Genomic DNA, 19,808 nt, shown 5'->3' on the forward strand with positions numbered 1-19,808 from the left:
ACGGAGCTTGCTGCAAAGCTGTAGGAGCAGAATCGAGCTTACTCCAGAGATATGGGAACAGAACGGAGCTGACTACAGAGATATGTGAGCAGAACAGAGCTTTCTACAGAGATATGGGAGCAGAACCGAGCTCACTATAGAGATATGGGAGCAGAACCGAACTTACTAGATTCAGAGATATGGGAGCCGAACCGAGCCTACTGCAAAGATATGAGAGCAGAACCGAGCTTACTACAGACATATGGGAGCAGAACCGAGCTTACTGCAAGTATATGGGAGCAGAACCGAGCTTACTGCAGAGATATGGGAGCAGAACGGGGCTCACTACAGAGATATGGCAGCAGAAACGAGCTTACTACAGAGATAAGGGAGCAGAACCAAGCTTACTACAGAGATAGGGGAACAGAACCGAGCTTACTACAGAGATATGGGAGCAGAACCGAGCTTACTGCAAAGATATGTGAGCAGAACCAAGCTTGCTACAGAGAAATGGGAGCAGAACCGAGCTTAGTGCAGAGAAATGGGAGCAGAAACGAGCTTAGTGCAGAGAAATGGGAGCAGAACCGAGCTTACTGCAGAGATATGGGAACAGAATCGAGCTTACTACAGAGATATGGGAGCAGAACCAAACTTACTACAGAGATATGGGAGCAGAACCTAGCATACTACAGAGATAAGAGAGCAGAACCGAGCTTACTAGAGAGATAAGGGAGCAGAACCGAGCTTACTACAGAGATATGGGAGCAGAACCGAGCTTACTGCAGAGATATGGGAGCAGAACCGAGCTTACTACAGAGATAAGGGAGCAGAACCGAGCTTAATACGTCTACTACATGGAACCAAGTCTGCTACATAGAAACTGGAGCAGAATTGAGATTACGACATACATACAGTACCATAATCTAGATTACTACATTGATAGAGTACCAGAACCAAGTATCATACCACTGCTGCCGCCTCCTCGCTCGCTCCCGGCCTCTGCTTCTCATGCGCGCGCACATACCAGGTTCAGTGCTGCGGGTGTGCACTTCTGATCTTCTGTCGGCGCTCCTCTTCGTCTCCTCTATGGTCCTGGAGGACTAGTACCCGGAAGTCGGTCCTCCTTATTGTCCTCTCTATGGTTCTGGAGGTCTGCTACCTGGAAGTGCTACCCTGCCTTTAGGTATTTAAACTGCTTCCTGCCGTCCCTCTGTGCCTGGTTATCATTTGTTCCTTCAGGTGTTCCTGGCCGCTCTTAGTCTCTGTGAAGTTCGTTTTCCCTCTGTCTTTGGGTTTATCCGGTCTTTCTTGTATCCTGCTAGCCTCTGCGTTCTTTCAGTTCCTCCGCCAGTCCCTGCACTGCTGCAGTTTACCCACCAGTCCTGTGTCTCTGCAGTACTCGCCTATCCTGTGGTCCTACTATCTCCGCCTCTTCTTGGTCTTCTCCCATCCTGGTCCTCCAGCTTCCGTGTCGATAGTCCCTCACGGGCCTGCCCCTAACTCTCCCTGTATAGGGGGCGGTCTATCTGGTCAGCTCGTCTGTGAGGGGTTCGTCGTCGCGGTCTAGAGGGTCCACTTTCCGTTTTCCCTCTTTGAATCGTCACACTCACAATAGGACTGCACTCGGATGACATCTGAGTGCAGCCTGATTCTTACAGCATAACACCAAGCTTACTGCTTAGATATGGTGCCATAACGGAGCTTACTTACAAACATACACACAACAATACAGCTACACAGTGCCTAGTACTATCACCACTACACAGAGAATACATAATATTATAATATCACCATTACCTCTACATGAAACTACACTCTATACAAAGACCAATGATGCCACCATACACTCCCTGACACAAGTTATGTCTCTTATTCATGTTATGTAAATAAAAGCTTATAACCTGACGTTAAATTCATCCATTGGTTGTATAAGTTATTCTTTTGAAAGCTGAAAGCCTCCAAAATGTGGTTTAGGTTAAGAAAATAAATTGTTATTAAAGCAGAAATATTGATCAGTTAATGGACACAGAGTGGTCAGATTTTGGCAAGACAAAATTTTTGTTGCCCACAGACAAATAATTAACTTAAAATACAAATATATTTTGCATAACATTGGTGAATGAAGTTGTGGTGCTCCTCTAGATTCTTTGGTTTTGTCTTCCAAGCTTCCTCTTTCATCCTGCCCCAAACATGCTCAATGATGTTCATGTCTGGTGACTGGGCTGGCCAGTCCTTGAGCACCTTGATCTTTTTTGCCTGGAGGAACTTTGTTGTAGAGATGGATGTATGAGATGGAGCACCATCCTGCTGCAGAATAACCTCTTTTATGATTTGGAATATAAGAGGTAGCTAATACTTCTTGATATTTTAGGCTATTGATATTGCCTTCCACCTTGCAAATGTTTCGCACACCCCCATACTGAATGTAACCCCAGACCATGATCTTTCCACCACCAAATTTATCTGTCTTCTGGGTGTATTTTGGATCCATACGGGCTCCAGTAGGTCTCCTGCAGTGTTTGTGGCAGCTGTGGTATAATTCAACTGAAGAGAAATCCACCTTTTGCCACTTTTCCAGTGTCCATCTATTTAGCAAGCTGTGAGAGTTTGCAAATGCCACACGGTTTTTTATTTGCCTTTTGTTTAGTACTGGCTTCTGGGCACTGATTCGACCATGGAGGCCATTTTGAGACAGAATCCTACAAACTGTTCTAGTTGACACAGGGACTTGAGGTGACCAGACCTGTTGGAGCTCTGCTGCTGTGGAAGAGGGGCTTGCTTTGGATTTTCTAACCAACAGACATTCCTCCTGTTGTCTTTCGGGGTCTGCCGGACCTGGGCTAGTCAAACACATCTCCAGTCTCTTCAAATCTTTTTTTTAATTCTTTGTACTTGACGCTGAGACACATTAAAGGTGCCCGCCACCTCTGCAGTGGATCTGGTCTTCAGCCTCTTGATAATCCAGGCTTTGGTCGCAGGGTGGATTTTTGGCATGTTGTCAGAGCTTAAGTTGCAGTTAAAGTGAAGGTCTGGGGTGCTGGGTTTCTTTTTGTACACACACACACACACACACACTAAATAACCGATCATTTACTGAGCACAGGTGAGGATGTAAACTAGGATTGGGTGCATTATATGGCCAGGCGACAAAACTTTTGTCTTGCTAAAATCTGACCATTCTGTGTCCATTAACTGATCAATATTTCTGCATTGATGTCAATTTATTTTCTTAACCTAAACCACATTTTGGAAGGTTTCAGCTTTCAAAAGAATAATTTATACAACCAATGGATGAATTTAACATCAGGTTATAAGCTTTTATTGACATAACATGGATAAACGACATTACTTCTGTCAGGGAGTGTACACCTTTTACTACTTGTATACTACAATACTGATCATTAATTTTAAAAAAGCACAATACTAAGTGCCATTGTATACAGGAACTCTGTATTTATGGTCAGTGTAAAGATACTACAGTGATCACTGGTGACATTATACACAGGAGATCTGTATAAGGTGTCAGTGTACAGGTAATACAGTGATCACCACTGCCAGTGACATTATACACAGGAGCTTTGTATATAGTATACAGTGTATAGTGTCAGTGTACAGGTAATACACTGACTCACTAGTGACGTCTCTAGCTGAAGTCCTTCATCTTTGCTTTTAATTTTCATCCAGCACAGACTGCCGTCACTTCTTCCATCCAGGACTCGTCTCTGCATAAAATAACACAGTTACCTAGAGCACGGCCTCCAGACCACATTCCCCACTTTTTCCCTTTCTTCTACACCATGTTCCAAATTATTATGCAAATTATATTTTTCTCAGATTTTCCTAAATGGTGCAAATGACAGTCCGTCTAATAAGTCATCACCCGTTAGATTATACATCGAATTTTATTGAAGAAACCTCCCAATGATAACAGTATAATCTCCAAAGTGAATAAAACCTCAAAATGCACTGTTCCAAATTATTAGGCACAGTAGAATTTCTAAACATTTGATCTGTTTTAAAGAACTGAAAATGCTCATTTGTGGAATTTGCAGCATTAGGAGGTCACATTCACTGAACAAAAAAGCTATTTAACTCCTAACAGGCCAAGTTACATGTTAACATAGGACCCTTCTTTGTTATCACCTTCACAATTCTCACCTCCATTGAACTTGTGAGTATTTGGAGAGTTTCTGCTTGTATTTCTTTGCATGAAGTCAGAATAGCCTCCCAGAGCTGCTGTTTTGATGTGAACTGCCTCCCACCCTCATAGATCTTTTGCTTGATGATACTCCAAAGGTTCTGTATAGGGTTGAGGTCAGGGGAAGATGGTGGCAATACCATGAGTTTATCTCCTTTTATGCCCATAGCAGCCAATGACTCAGATATATTCTTTGCAGCATGAGATGGTGCATTGACATGCATGAAGATGATTTTGCTCCTGAAGGCACAATTCTGATTTTTATACCATGGAAGAAAGTTGTCAGTCAGAAACTCTATATACTTTGCCGAGGTCATTTTCACACCTTCAGGAACCTTAAAGGGCCCTACAAGCTGTTTCCCCATGATTTCGGCCCAAAACATGACTCCTCCACCTCCTCGCTGACGTTGCAGCCTTGTTGGGACATGGTGGCCATCCACCAACCATCCACTACTCCATCCATCTGGACCACCCAGGGTTCCTCGACACTCATCAGTAAACAAGACTGTTTGGAAATCAGTCTTCATGTGTGTCTGGGCCCACTGCAACTGTTTCTGCTTGTGAACACTGTTTAGGGGTGGCCGAACAGTAGGTTTATGCACCACAGCAAGCCTTTGAAGGATCCTACACCTTGAGGTTCGAGGGACTCCAGAGGCACCAGCAGCTTCAAATAACTGCTGCTTTGTAATGGTATTTTTTCAGCTGCTCTCTTAATCCAATGAATTTGTCTGGCAGAAACCTTCCTCATTATGCCTTTATCTGCATGAACTCTGTCTCTCTTCACAGTATGATGATCACTCTTAAGATTTCGTGAAATATCTAATGTTTTCATACCTTGACCAAGGCATTGCTGTTGTGAATTCTGCTCTGGTGGTTATAATTGGTAGTGCTGCTGTCTTTGGATCACAGCATTTATCAGGTGTGTCCACTTAATGCAAGTCTGACTGGGCTATTTAGTCTTGCTTGACCCTTTAGTCAGTGCCAGTTGTCCATTGTTCCTGGAGGATTCACATCCCTGCCTGGTCTCTCCTTCTTTGCTGTTCATTTCAACAAAGATAAGTTCTGGCCTTGTTTTTTGCAGTCCACATGCTGTGGGCCTTAGTGTTCAGTTCTTTTTCATGTTTTGTCTTGTCCAGCTTGGTCTGTATAAGGATTTGTTCAGCCAAACTGGTATGTCTTGAGATGCAGATATACCCTCCATATCTTTAGTTAGATGTGGAGATTTTGTATTTTCTGTGGTGGATATTTTTTAGTGTTTTAATACTGACCGCATAGTACTCTGTCCTATCCTTTCTATTTAGCTAGAAGCAGCCTCCTTTGCTAAATCTTGATTTCAGTCTGCGTATGTTATTTCCCTCTCCTCTCACAGTCAATATTTGTGGGGGGCTGTCTATCCTTTGGGGATTTTCTCTGAGGCAAGATAGTTTTCCCTTTTCTATCTCTAGGGGTATTTAGTCCTCCGGCTGTGTCGAGATGTCTAGGGAGTGTTAGGTACATTCCATGGCTACTTCTAGTTGCGGTGTTAAGTTCAGGATCTGCGGTCAGTACAGGTACCACCTTCTCCAGAGTGCGTCTCATGCTGCTCCTAGGCCACCAGATCATAACACATCGCACTATTTAATGCTTTTCAGCAGCAGAGAGATCCTTTTTACTTCCCATATTGCTTGAAACCTGTGGTCTGCTTAATAATGTGGAACATAATTTTTAAGTAGTTTTGCTTTAATTAGAATCACCTGGAAAACTAATTATCACATGTGTTTAAGATTGATTTTAGTGATCCATTGAGCCCTGAGACACAATACCATCCACGAGTTTATTTGAAAAACAAAACAATTAAATCTTTATGACACTTAAATCCAATTTGCATAATAATTTGGAACATGGTGTACACTAGACATCTGAATACAGAGGTGCACCCACAAACAATATATAATTGGTTATTATGCAACCTCATAGATTGTAAGCTTGTGAGCAGGGCCCTCATTCCTTTTGGTATCTGTTGATCTATGTGTTTATTGTTATGCTTAATGTCCATTGTCTGTACAAGTCCCCTCTAAAATGTAAAGTGTTGGCACTATAGAAATAAAATTATTATAATTATTATTATTATTAACGACCATTCCAAATATAAATGATAATCCACCACTGTGCACCCACTAACTATAAATAGCCACTTTACCCATTTAATATATAAATTATTTAGCACCTGTACTCTTTCCCCCAATTCATTACCAGTCACTTCATCCTCAACGCCCCCCACTATGTACGTACCACTCTAACCTAACCCTGATTCATTATAGTTACATGCCCCTCCCGCCTCAATTCATTGTCATGTCTTTCTCTCACCCTCTATTCATTATCAACTGCTCTACCCCACATTCAATACATCATTTACTCCCCCACCCTTAAAATTCATTATTTGTTCTTCCCCTAGATCATCATTTGCTCTCCCCACCCCCTCTTCAATTGATCATTTGCTCTCCCCACCCCCACCTTCAATTAAATTGCTGTCCCCTGTCCCTCACACTGAATTTATCATTTTGCAGTCCCCCCACTTTAATTTGAAGTCCCCTTACTTCATTCATTGCAGTCCCCTATCACCCCCTCACTTCATCTGCAGTGCCCCTTCATCATTTGCAGCCCCCTATCCCCCTTCCATTTCATCATGAGCAGTCCCACATCAGACACACTTCATCATGTGCAGTCCTGCAGTCCCGTTCTCCCACTTCATCATGTGCAGTCCCCTTACCCCCCACTTCATCATGTGCAGTCACCCTTACCCCCCACTTCATGTGCAGATCACCTTACCCCCCACTTCATCATGTGCAGTCCTGCAGTCCCGTTCTCCCACTTCATCATGTGCAGTCCCCTTACCCCCCACTTCATCATGTGCAGTCCCCATTACCGCCCACTTCATGTGCAGATCACCTTACCCCCCACTTCATCATGTGCAGTCCCCTTTAACCCCCACTTCATCATGTGCAGTCCCCCTTACCCCCCACTTCATGTGCAGCCCCACTTCCCCTTCATGATGCACAATCCCCCTTACCCCCACATCATCATGTGCAGCCCCATTCCATCATACAGCCCCACTCTCCCCACTTCATCATGTGCAGTCTCCTTTATCCACTAAACTATCATGTGAAGCCCCACTCCATCATGTACAGCCCCACTCAACCTTCATCATGTGCAGCCCCACTTACCCCCTCATTCCATCATGTGCAGTCTCCTTTAACCCCCAAATTCCATCATGTGCAGTCTTCTTACACCTCCCACTTCATCACTTGCAGTTACCCACCATTACATTTATTTTATAAAGAAAACAAAAAAGTTCTTCATACTTACCTCACCAGTCGCTCCCCTGCAGTGCCTCTCTGCTTCTAGCATCCGGGTCATGTCGGCGCATGCATGAGGACGCCATCGCGCATGCCCAACACCTAACCTGGAAGTATAGAGAACATGAAGGGAGCAGTAGCTGCGCAGCCGTCAAGGTGACAGCCAAGCATAGCTCCTGGCCCCAGCGCAGATGTGTGCGTTGACTGTGATGCGGCTGTGTCTGCTGCCGGCTGCATCACAGTACAGCAGACATGGCTGCGCACAATTTGCTGTGTGGCTGTAGCCACCACCAGGCAGCCGGCCCTGAACAGCAGCTGGGGGAGCGGCCCGGGGGGCATTTGCCTCTTTGCCACCTGGGCCAGTCAGCCCCTGAGTGAGGGGGAAAATGAGGAGTGAGGTGCTATAACTAACCACAGATATTTACTATGCCCAGGCAACGCGGGCTCTTCAGCTAGTTTTTAATAAAACGAAAATAAAAGTTTGAATTTTTTAATAGTTTTTGGTGCCGGATTGCAACTTTTTCACTTTTCATTGTTCATTTGTGGATACCGGCCTCCAAGATCCGAGCATCGATCCAATATCAGAATTTATAGGTATTTTCTATGGCATGGTGAACTGTTGGTGTTTTGTCTTTTTCTGCAGAAATCACCGCACCTCCAACTAGTCACCCACTGATTTACATGATGCAAGAGCAGAGTTTAAAGCTAATTTTACACTCATATAGCAATCACTAAACCACAATCAGTGGCTTATTAGAATATAGGAAAAGGGTGCAATAACAGACTTGGTGGCAGTTTATGTTATAGCACTGCAAGAAAAGCTATTCTTCCAGTGAGAGCTGGTGAGATTTCTAATGGAGCATATGTCGGGTGTATTACTGGTCATATCCACAGCAAATTACAAATTTCCATTTTTACCATATTTCCCATAACTAAACATTACCAATATGTATAAGCGCAAAGTGGACTTGTAGAATGGCTGGAGAATATGGTCATTATGGTTATGGGTCAGTAATGTTATCCTGTCCGGTTACATATACATATTCACCAATGCTGCAGTGATAAAGGCTGATCATATTTTATGTCCTTGGATTATTGCAGGGATCAAGCTACAGAGGAAGCTCACACCAGTTCTTCTCTTCAAGGAGCCATTTTGAACATTCAAATGAGGTCAGAAAGCCTTACAAGGTGCAATCAATATTTTTAAGGAGTTTGACGCTATTATTAATCATAGATATATTGGCTAGTCTATCCTCGGACATGTGTAATTAGTCCTCTCAGCCTGATTTTGTTTCTCAGACCTCATTATAAGTTCGCATGAAAAAGCAATGAAGAGATGTATTCCATCATGTCTTCCCAATGGGAATTATGTTTGTAGTTGCAGCCAGATTTTTGGTACTGGGCTGGGAACTTTCACGGTTGCACTGTTTGTGGAAGTTTGGCCGCTGCTAATAGAGCTTCCACAGACACTTAGTGCAAGCCTCTCCCTTTATCAAATCCCAAGGGTTACCCTGGCTTTTACCCTTTAATCCCTGTATAGGGATCTAGACTTGCACAGGGACTCATGGACGACAGAAACTGAGTCAGCTGCTGACCAGTGCAGCAAGCTGGAGGCAAGAAAAGTCGTCACGCAGGGTCGATATCAAGAAGTCACAACAAAATCAGAAAGCAAATTCGTGGTCAAAGTACAAGTCAGGGCGATAAAGTGGGATAAATTAAAAAACACAACAGGAGCAAGGACTAGGGCTATAGACCAGGTAAGCTGAACTTATTGACTGTCAGTAGAAGTCAGAGGTTTAAATAGCAGGCATCCCTGCCTAGGACTCTTAGAAAGGAACAAACCCAGAGAAGAATTAATCTTGTTGCCGCTTGATTTACCGGCATAAAAGTTCCGGTAATAAAACAGGATTGTCACATATCACCCGCAACAAAGATGCAGTGCCATCAAGCAGCTGAAGCGGAAACAGAAGGGACAGGAACAGTCACAGATGTTGCAGGGGCTTTCAGAAGCCACATTTAATGTACGTCTTTTAAGCGCATGAGGACAAATAATTGTACAATTATAATTTCAATTATAATCCCACGTTACATAGATCCAAATAAACACAAATTCTCTGCTAAGCGCATAGTGTCAAAAGGTTAATATGCAAAATACTGACCAGATAAAGGTCTCCAAAAAGAAATTACCACACTACACCACTTCAAAGGATAAAATGGTAGTGGGATAGTGGTCAAATTTCTACAACCACCTGTTAATAAAAATTTTGACCTGCATACGCCATAGCTAGTAGCAAAAAAATAAGTTAAAGAAGTTTAGGCTGCCTAAAGAGCATTAATTGGACAACTCCATAAATGAAACCGGGCCCCATTGAAAATAAAATCAACTTATACTCACCTCTCACACTACCGATGTCTGCGCCATTGCTGCCGGCACGCGGGTGACTTTGGCTGCAGCGCTCACGTGACATAACAATCAGCGGCTGCTAATGGGCTGCAGTACTCGCACTTCTTTCAGACAAAACTCTGAAGTCAAGCGAAAATGTGGGCAACGGAGCCATTACTGATTGGCTGAAGGGCTTACCTGACATAACGAAGTCACTTGACTGCCAGTAGACGCAACACCAACACTGCTGGAAGAGCGCCGGGGAATATAAGTTGTTCTGATTTTCAATGGGGTTTCCAATCCCTTTAAAAAGACGGCTGCATCTAAACACTCTGATCCTATCCGCATCACACCAATAAAACAGCTTGTCTGTAAGGCCTCTTTCACACTTCAGTCTTTTGGCGTCAGTTTGAATCCGCCGTTTTCGTCAAATGGCGGATCCGTCATTTTTTTTTTGGCGGATCCGCTATTTTCCCATAGACTTGCATTAGCGACAGATTGTGGCGGATGGTCGTCCGTTCCATCTGCCATGTGACGGATCCGTCGAGATGTGACGGATCCATCGAGATTTGGCGGACATCATCTAGACATTGACGGACATTATAAAGTTTTTTGTCTGCGCCGAAATGGCGGTTCGCGACGGATCCGTCGCGTCCGCCATTTCCTAGAATGGCTGCCTATGGGCGACTGATCCGTTTCATCCGTCATTTGGTGGATCCGTCGCCCCAATCCGCTTTTTCAATTGAGCATGCTCCAAAAAGTAGATACTTTTCCCAGACAACCCCCAAGTAACGGATCCGACAAAAAAACGGATCCGTTAGAACCGTTTTCTCAACAATTGTGAAGGATCCGTCGATCCGTCACTATGTCGGAGCAGACTGACGCCAAACAACTGAAGTGTGAAAGAAGCCTTAGGCTAGGTTCACATTGCGTTAGTGGGTGATCGCTAACGGACAGCGTTGCACGGCGAAAATGTTGCAATTAACGCCGTGCAACGGGTCCGTTAGCGCACCCATTGACAGCAATGTTGTTTCAGCCTGAAGCGCATCGCTAGCGCGTGCCTTTTTCGGCTCGAGCTAGCGATGTGCCGTTCTTTTGTGGCGCGCCTCGGCCGCTGCTTTCAGCGTCCGCGGCGCGCCCGAGGTCCGTTCCCTGCTCCCGCAGATCGGGGATCTGCGAGAGCGGGGACGTTAGCGCGACCCCTAAACGCGGCCCCTACAAATACATTGCGTTAGCGCAATCCGCTAGCACTAAACGGATTGCCCTAACACAATGTGAACCTGGCCTTAGGAGCGCAGCTGGCAAATACAGTATTAAAGGGAACCTGTCACTCCCCCAGGCGTTCTTAACTAAAAGAGCCACCTTGTGCAGCACTAATACTGCATTCTGACAAGGTGGCTCTTTTAGTTTGGGTCCCTTCCACCGCTGAAAGAACCGTTTGTATAATTTGTCCCTCATACCTCTAGTTTGTCAGGGGGACAGGTCTTTCCCCCCTGACACAGACGTCTCACAGCCATCAGTCATTTCCTCCTTTCTTCTGGGCGCCGCCTCCTCAGCGTTCAGTTATTTACCCAGCACCTTCGCTGTAATAATAATAATATAATAATAATAATCTTTATATAGCGCCAACATATTCCGCAGCGCTTTACAGTTTAACAGTTTCAAACACAACAGTCGTAAGTAACAACGTTAACAATACAATAATTAAAGCAACACAAGATGACCCTACTCGTGAGAGCTTACAATCTACAATGAGGTGGGGAGATACAAAGTACAGGTGCGTATTTACATTGATGTATTTACAATGATGGTCCAGCCATCTTCAGGGGGTGGGGGATAGATGGAAGTAGTGAATGGGCTACACACACACACAAACAAAATAACTGATTAGGGAACATGATAGGCCGCTATGAACAAATGTGTTTTGAGGGAGTGCCTAAAACTATGCAAATTGTGGATGGTCCTAATTTCTTGGGGTAGAGCATTCCAGAGGATTGGCGCAGCACGGGAGAAGTCTTGGAGTTGGGAGTGGGAGGTACGGATTAGTGCAGAGGTTAGTCGAAAGTCGTTTGCAGAGCGCAGTGGTCTGTTAGGCCGATAGACAGAAATGAGGGAGGAGATGTAAGGGGGTGCTGCACTGTGAAGAGCTTTGTGAGTGAGAACAAGTGCTTTGAATTGTATCCTGTAATGAATGGGCAGCCAGTGTAATGACTGGCGAAGAGCGGACACGTTTGAGTAACGATTAGCTAGATAGACAACCCTGGCTGCTGCATTAAGGATAGACTGGAGAGGGGAAAGTCGAGTGAGGGGGAGGCCAATTAATAGAGCGTTGCAGTAGTCTAGGCGGGAGTGGATCAGGGTGACAGTGAGGGTTTTTGTTGTTCTATAGTGAGAAAAGGGCGGATTCTAGAGATGTTCTTTAGGGGTAAGCGGCATGAGCGGGCAAGAGATTGTATATGGGATGTGAAGGAGAGATCGGAGTCAAACATAACACCCAGACAGGGCGCCTGCTGCCGGGGTGTTATTATGGTGCCACCCACGGAGAGGGAAATGTCAGGTTTAGGGAGGTTAGTAGATGGTGGGAGCAGAAGAAGTTCAGTTTTGGAGAGGTTGAGTTTCAGGTAGAGAGCGGACATGATGTCGGAGACTGCGGACAGACCGTCAGTGGTGTTCTGTAGTACAGCAGGAGTAAGGCCAGGGGATGACGTGTATAGTTGTGTGTCATCGGCATAAAGATGGTACTGAAAACCAAATCTGATGATGGTCTGTCCAATTGGGGCCGTGTAGAGGGAGAAGAGAAGGGGGCCAAGGACTGAGCCCTGGGGTACCCCGACAGTGAGAGGAAGAGGCAATGAAGTGGAACCAGAGAACAGAACACTGAAGGAGCGGTCAGAAAGATAGGAGGAGAACCAGGAGAGAGCAGTGTCCTTAATGCCAAGTGGCTGGAGCCTAGAGAGTAGGAGAGGGTGGTCAACAGTGTCGAAAGCTGCAGAAAGATCGAGAAGAATGAGCAGAGAGTGGTCACCGTTACATTTTGCTGTCAGAAGGTCGTTGGTCACTTTGATGAGTGCAGTTTCTGTCGAGTGTAGGGGGCGGAAGCCGGACTGTGAAGGATCTAGGAGGGAGTGAATGGAGAGGTAACGGGTAAGGCGGGAGTAGACTAGGCGCTCCCAAGAGTTTAGAGATGAAAGGGAGGTTGGAGACTGGTCTGTAGTTATTTGTGCAGGATGGGTCGGGGGCGGGTTTCTTTAGTAACGGAGTAATGATAGTGTTTGAAGGAGGAGGGGAAAATGCCTGAGGAGAGGGAGAGATTAAAGATTGTAGTTAGTTGAGTAGTGACGACTACTCTTTTTTTTCTTGGGCATGCACATGCAAGCGCTGCCCATCCACTGACATAACATGATGTCTTCCTTCTCGGGAAGCGATACCTATGACGCTGCACAGTAGGAAAGAGGTGGAGGGAGATGAGAGAGAGCCACAGATACGTACTGCACGGCCCAAGATTCCCAGCCCCGCAGTGTGAATAAATCGGAAGAGACTGCGGGGCGGGATCTCGGGCCGCGTGTCCACGCAGGCGCAAGAAGGAAGACATCATGTGATGTCAGTGGACGGGCAGCGCTAACTGTGCATGCCCAAGAAGAAAAGATTACTACCCAGGCGCCGGGTAAATAACTGAACGCTGAGGAGGCGGCGGCCAGAAGAAAAGAGGAAATGATTGATGGCTGTGAGGCGTCTGTGTCAGGGGGGAAAGACCTGCCCCCCTGACAAACTAGAGGTATGGGGGACAAATTATACAAACGGTTCTTTCAGCGGTGGAAGGGACCTGAACTAAAAGAGCCACCTTGGCAGACTGCAGCATTAGTGCTGCACGAAAGGGCTCTTTTAGTTACAAACGTCCCTCTAAGTGGCTGCCATTGATATCTATGTACCATAAGGATGGTGTGAGTCTGCCAACAAAAGCCACTAGTATATAATAGATCTGTATTCTAGCCAATAGACCGGAGACCACCAAAACACATCGTAGAGGGAGGTGAGAAATATTCTTTTATTTTACTTTGCATTACCACATTTGGTTTCTTGGGTTTTCATTGGGAATCCTATCCACACCCAGTGGTAACCGCACAGACATTACGTTCACCTGCTTTAGACGGCTTTCAAGCTTACTTTAAGCTCAATTTAATGTGGTAATGATACAATCATGTACTTCTTATTTTTTTATTAGCTGTTAGCTGTCCACAATAAGTCTGGCATTACATGAAGGGGGTGATTCATGGACCTCTCTCAAGGCCACGGGCTGTTATTGCTGTCATAACCTTAGCCAGGAAGAGAAGGATAAGCCCACGTTAACTCATTAGACATGTTAAGAGACTAACATAAAACTCATAAATGACTTGTAAACCCAAGTAACGGCTATGAAAGACACGTAGATAAACATAGACACACTGCCAACTATCCAGTGGAACGTTCTATTCATACTTTACGGATTCCCCTGTCCCAGTTCTGTGTTTTTTCGGATTTTTAAGATATTTTGGATACGTTGCATCAAAGCTCAATTGGCAAAAAAGATCTGTATGGCTTTTCTATGTCGTCTTCTATAAACCTTTTGCAGAAAAATGTCTTTCTCTTTAGCCTTACTGTTTTTATTGAATATGAACAAGGGTAACTTGTCAGCAGATCCATAATAATGTAGAATTATAATGTGAGTACATCTCGACATCACTCCAATGCCTTCATGTCACAAAGATGGACATAAACACATTTTCACGCTTTTGACAAAGCCAACTAATAGCTTGATTTAAAAAATGATAGTGTACATCCTTAGTAATGAAAGTTTTAGATGTTCGGAGATCATGCACGCCACTATGGTCTGGGTACGGGAAAAATCGGCACATTCAACAGATCTAAATAGACCTAAAAATATGAGATTCAGGCACAAGTAAACTCCCGGGTCAGACAAATTGCTTTATAAGCGGGTCTTTTGGCCCCTTTTAGTAGAAATAAAGAGAAGCGAGGGCAGATCGCCTCCAAACTACATTTATGGGCAGGCTGGTCTTAGAAGATGTTAATGTGTCAGTGCATTTGTATTTCAAGCTGTTGCTACATTCCGGAGTAATTAGAATTTTAATTTGAATGAAAATTAGTTCTTAAATGCTGTGGGCGTGGCAGAACACTTAAAGGGGTTGTCTACTACTTGGACTCCTAAAGTGGATGTCCACCTTTCTCAATCCATGTTTCCCCATTATAAAATAACATTTATACTCCCCTCCGATGCTGGGTCATTTCCAGCGGTGTTAGCACTCACTCTCCTGGGGATCACATAACATTGTCACACGATAACTGTGGCCAATCAATGTTAGCTTCACTCTCTGCGCCCTTAAATGTATTACATACATATGGAGTAAGTGCGAGAGCAGCAGCAGCAGCTCCTCTCACTTCCTACAGATGTATGTAATTTGTTCAAAGTCAGGGAAAGTGAAGCCCGCATTGATTGGCCGCAGTGATTGCATGACATAACAATGTCATGTGATACCTGGGAGAGCCAGTACCAACACCACTGGAATGGTGCAGAAACTGAAATGAGTTGAATTGTTATTATTTTACTGAGGGGACACATACGGATTGAGAAGAGGTTGTCCGATTAGTGGACAACCCCTTTAAGGAGGAACTGTTGTCAATGAAGCTAAAGAGGCTGGTGCTGGGCAGGGAAACAACTTGGTGAGGCAGTTTTCCCTAAAGTGCTGCACCCATCTCTTATTGAGTTTGTCTCCTGAGGTTGTTTCCACACCAAGATTGTCTCCTGACATCACACAAACTGTGAGCTCACAATCTATGTGATATGCAAATTGCCTCTTCTGAGAAAAAGAGGACTTAACTCTATAGCGCCACCTGTTGGAAGTAGCGATCCTACAAGTCACAATCAACCCTTTAACGAGTCGTGCAATATGATTTAGGATAAAAGCCAAATCAGTATCTCAATTCGCAGACACGGTGTTTCGGGCTGTTGGCCCTCGTCAGTGCGAAGCATGAGATCTGATTTGGCTAGGTGAGAGGCTCTGGACTGGGGTCTAAGGGGTATCGTTTCTCCTTATGGAGAATCTATGTGATGTCAGGAGCCAGGCACGGAAATCAGAAAGTGAGCTATTAATCACAGTAAAGAGGCTGATGCTGTGCAGAGTGACACCCTGCACACACAATGCTTCATGTGCATGTGAATTAAAACACTAATTACTCAGGAATGCAGCAACAAATAGAAGATGTAAATGTGACAGATCACTTTAAAAGCAATGTACCCAAGACCCTAACATCAGCATTAAAACAACCACTATTTCTGTATAAGTATTCGGGATGAGCGAATACCTTTGGATAAGTGCTTATCCGAATAGCTATAGCTCTTTCCGAATAGCGGCATCGGGAACCCGGATACCTGGAGCACTCCTGATAACCAGCTGATCGGTGCCGCAGCTGCATGTGTCGCGGCTTTGTGACAGTCACAACATGTATGGAGAACCCAACACACAGGCTCTCCATGCATGTGTTGTGACTGTCACACAGCCGCGGCACCAAACAGCTGATTATTGGGAGCGCCGGGTTCTTGATGCAGTTATACAGATAACCACTTGTCCCAAGCTATTCGATCAACCCTAATAAGTATCCAAACACTATATGGGCTGTAAATAGGTGGTTTTCATTCATACACATAATTTTTTTTCTCTTATCTCTGCTGAAATTTTTCATAATTAAGGCCAGTTTTATCCTTTCCTTAAATCACAGTATCTCTGCCAAATTCCTTTCCAGTAGTAGTCACTTAATGTAGGCAGAGCTGTGGAGTCTCCACGACTCCCGACCCCACAGTACTGGTCACTACTGAGCATGTGCATAAAGTGCAGCACAGATTCATCTCAACTAAAAGCTGAGATCTGGAACAGAACAGATATTTATAGGATATTTCATAACTTTCCCAAATTCTTATGAAAACATTTACAGCACATCCTTCACTGAACTACTGGACCCAATTTATTATATATTTTAAGAGTCAAAGTCAATAAATTTTATATCGACTTCACCAAAATGGACTCCGAATCCGACTCCACGGCCATATCTAATGTAGGTACACCTACAATAGAAGGATACTATAGCAAAACTATCACCCACACAACTGCAGCTACTCTGTGACAAATTACCACCACCTTATCCCTGGAAGAACAGGGTGACCAGACCCTCAGACTGGTCCATTCTGTTCCTCTTTTAGCTAATGTTGTAGTTTCTTCACTGCTTGATGAGGGAGAGTTGATGGAAAAGTGGGGCTCTTCTACTGTAATTATTTAAAAAAGTATATTGTGAAAAAACCTTGTACAATAAAGTAACCCGTGCCTATACTGGGGGGTCTGAGCAAAAACAAATAATGCAAATTGTTCCTTTGTAACTCGGTCCTGCTCTGCTTTTAATTCTAACGCCAAATTTGTAATAATAAAAAAGTACCCATTCTTGACAGTAGAATGGCGTACTGCCCAATATTATACTGTGGTGGACAGGGACAAAATGAATTGTGCCATTGAAAACTTGGGAGTTGTAAGTTGAAAAAATTGTAACCTAAGACTAAACTAATAATTGCTTCCGAGCCCCCAAAATGTCAACCCAAAAGTAAGAAAAAGTGAAGTATAAATAAAGTACTAGCAGATAAGTAATGAAGGTAAAGCAAGCTATTACATTGTTCGGACATGGCTGCTGGAAGCTGTGATCACATTCTGTGTAGTAGAGGAGAGAAGCTTCTTCAGGGTCCTGTTAAGTACACAGTGTACCAGAAAAATGAAATCGAGCCATTATGGCCTAGTGTCCAAAGAGCAACTCCATAACACGCCATGCACCTACTACTGTCTTGTACTGTAGGCAGGCTCAGGCAGACAGCCGGTCGGTTCTGTGATACTGAAAAATGTCCATTTTGTTCTGATGGATCTTAGTCAATCCCACTTGTATACAGGCATTGTGTTGAATGTGGCTTTAAATGACCAGGAAAGACCAATGTATGTTGTAAATGTGTAACCTGAGGTCATTTTAAAGGGAACCTGTCACCCCCCCAGGCGTTTTTAACTAAAAGAGCCACCTTGTGCAGCAGTAATGCTACATTCTGACAAGGTGGCTCTTTTAGTTCTGGGTGCTGTAACTGCTGAAATAATCAGTTTTATAATTTGTCCAAAATACCTTTCTTCAGTCAAGGAGGCAGGCCTTTCCCACCTGCTGCAGACTCCACAAAGCCGTCACTCAAATCTTCTTGGCGCCGGGCGCCGCCTCCTCAGCGCTGTTTTGAAATGAGCCGGCGCCTGCGCTCTTTTCTCCTGCCTCGGGCAGGCGCAGTTAGCGCTGCCCGTCCTCTGTGCTCATATGCAGTCCAGCTGACTGCGCCTGTGCGGCCGCCCTGCCTGTGAATCCCAGCCCCGCAGTGTCTTCTGATTTATTCATACTACGGGGCTGGGATTCACAGGCAGGGCGGCCGCACAGGCGCAGTCAGCTGGACTGCATTTGAGGACAGAGGACGGGCAGCGCTCACTGCGCCTGCCCAAGGCAGGAGAAAAGGGCGCAGGCGCCGGCTCATTTCAAAACAGCGCTGAAGAGCCGGCGCCAAGAAGATTTGAGTGATGGCTGTGTGGCGTCTGCTGCAGGGGGGAAACGCCGGCCTCCTTGATTGAAGACAAGGTATTTAAGACAAATTATAAAACTGATTATTTCGGCAGTTACAGCACCAATAACTGAAAGAGCCACCTTGTCAGAATGCAGCATTACTGCTGCACAAGGTGGCTCGTTTAATTAAAAACGCCTGGGGGGGGGGGGGGGGTGTGACAGGTTCCCTTTAAAGAGGACCTGTCACTGGGTCGCAAAAGGCCATTTTTTTACTCCTATTTTATCCCCACTGCTTCCTTGAATTTATCATTGTTTTTGAGTGTTTTGTTTTTTGTTTTTTTTTTAAATATGCCACAAGATTCCTGATAAATTTTGATTTAGTGCACCTATATGCAAATTTTTATGGCCTTTGCTAAGGGGGCGGTGCTTACTGGATTCTCTAGAGGTGTTTCTTTAGGCCGCTCTGCATAATGAGTCTGCTCTGAGTTTCCTCAGTAGTGTCCGTATACTCTTCCTCCCAGGAGATGTGTTGTGAGCAGATCATGTTCCTGCATGGTCAGACACAGCCATTACACAGTACACATGTATAAGATTATCTCAGCACAGGAACTTTTTTTTTAATTTAACATTCTGTTGCGGAAATTATTATTATTCCAAAATCTATTGATTAAAATGTACTTTGTTCGTGGAACAAACCCTTTAATGCCAACCACATATCGTTATAGGAGATGGAACAAAAATAGTAATCATTGTTTTAGTTTTTTAATCTGTTGCTCTGTTGCCACACAAAATAATTTTAAGTTAACATTCAAGTAAAGGACCTCTGTGCCCCCTTGGTGTGGCGAAATTCCTCTGTTCATCAGTCCACTCAGTTATGTAAGTACTGCCACTCCTATGTAGATTGTCAGCACTGTCTGAAGATAATATGTGCACTGTCCCTGTGCAGAAGCGAGCACACAAATCACTCTCCTCACTTCTGACATTGCTCGGGTGCATAGCTGTAAAGCAGCGTCCGCTGCGAGGAGAGAGTGATTTGTGTGCACTTTTGCACTAAAGTGATATCAAAGGAGGCAATCGATGTCCACTGTGAGGAGAGAGTGATGTGTTGTCACTTCTCTTTTCTGCACAGGGACAGTGATCACAAATTGTAGGTTTATTGTCAGACAGCGCTGTCAATCGACATAGAAAGAGCGTCCGTAATCTAGGTAGTGAGTAAAATGGTGCATCAAGACATTTGGCCACTCCAAGGGTGCACTGGGCATCTTCATTTGCATAGTTTTTGTGGCGAGGAAGGAAA

General features: G+C 44.6%; 1 protein-coding gene across 4 annotated transcripts in view; it reads left to right on the forward strand.

Annotated features, from left to right (window-relative positions):
- Positions 1 to 19,808, forward strand: part of BCLAF3 (BCLAF1 and THRAP3 family member 3) — a 138,744-nt gene that overhangs the window by 118,078 nt on the left and 858 nt on the right. For 2 of the 4 annotated variants that reach the window (XM_077294638.1, XM_077294637.1), the window contains one exon: positions 8,614 to 8,682. In XM_077294638.1, the coding sequence (XP_077150753.1) occupies positions 8,614 to 8,682 (69 nt within the window). Of the gene's footprint in view, positions 1 to 8,613; positions 8,701 to 19,808 lie in introns of all 4 variants that reach the window. The other 2 variants (XM_077294635.1, XM_077294636.1) reach the window with 1 other exon arrangement.

Source organism: Ranitomeya variabilis, chromosome 3 (genome assembly GCF_051348905.1).
Source record: "Ranitomeya variabilis isolate aRanVar5 chromosome 3, aRanVar5.hap1, whole genome shotgun sequence".
NCBI classification, from domain to species: domain Eukaryota; kingdom Metazoa; phylum Chordata; class Amphibia; order Anura; family Dendrobatidae; genus Ranitomeya; species Ranitomeya variabilis.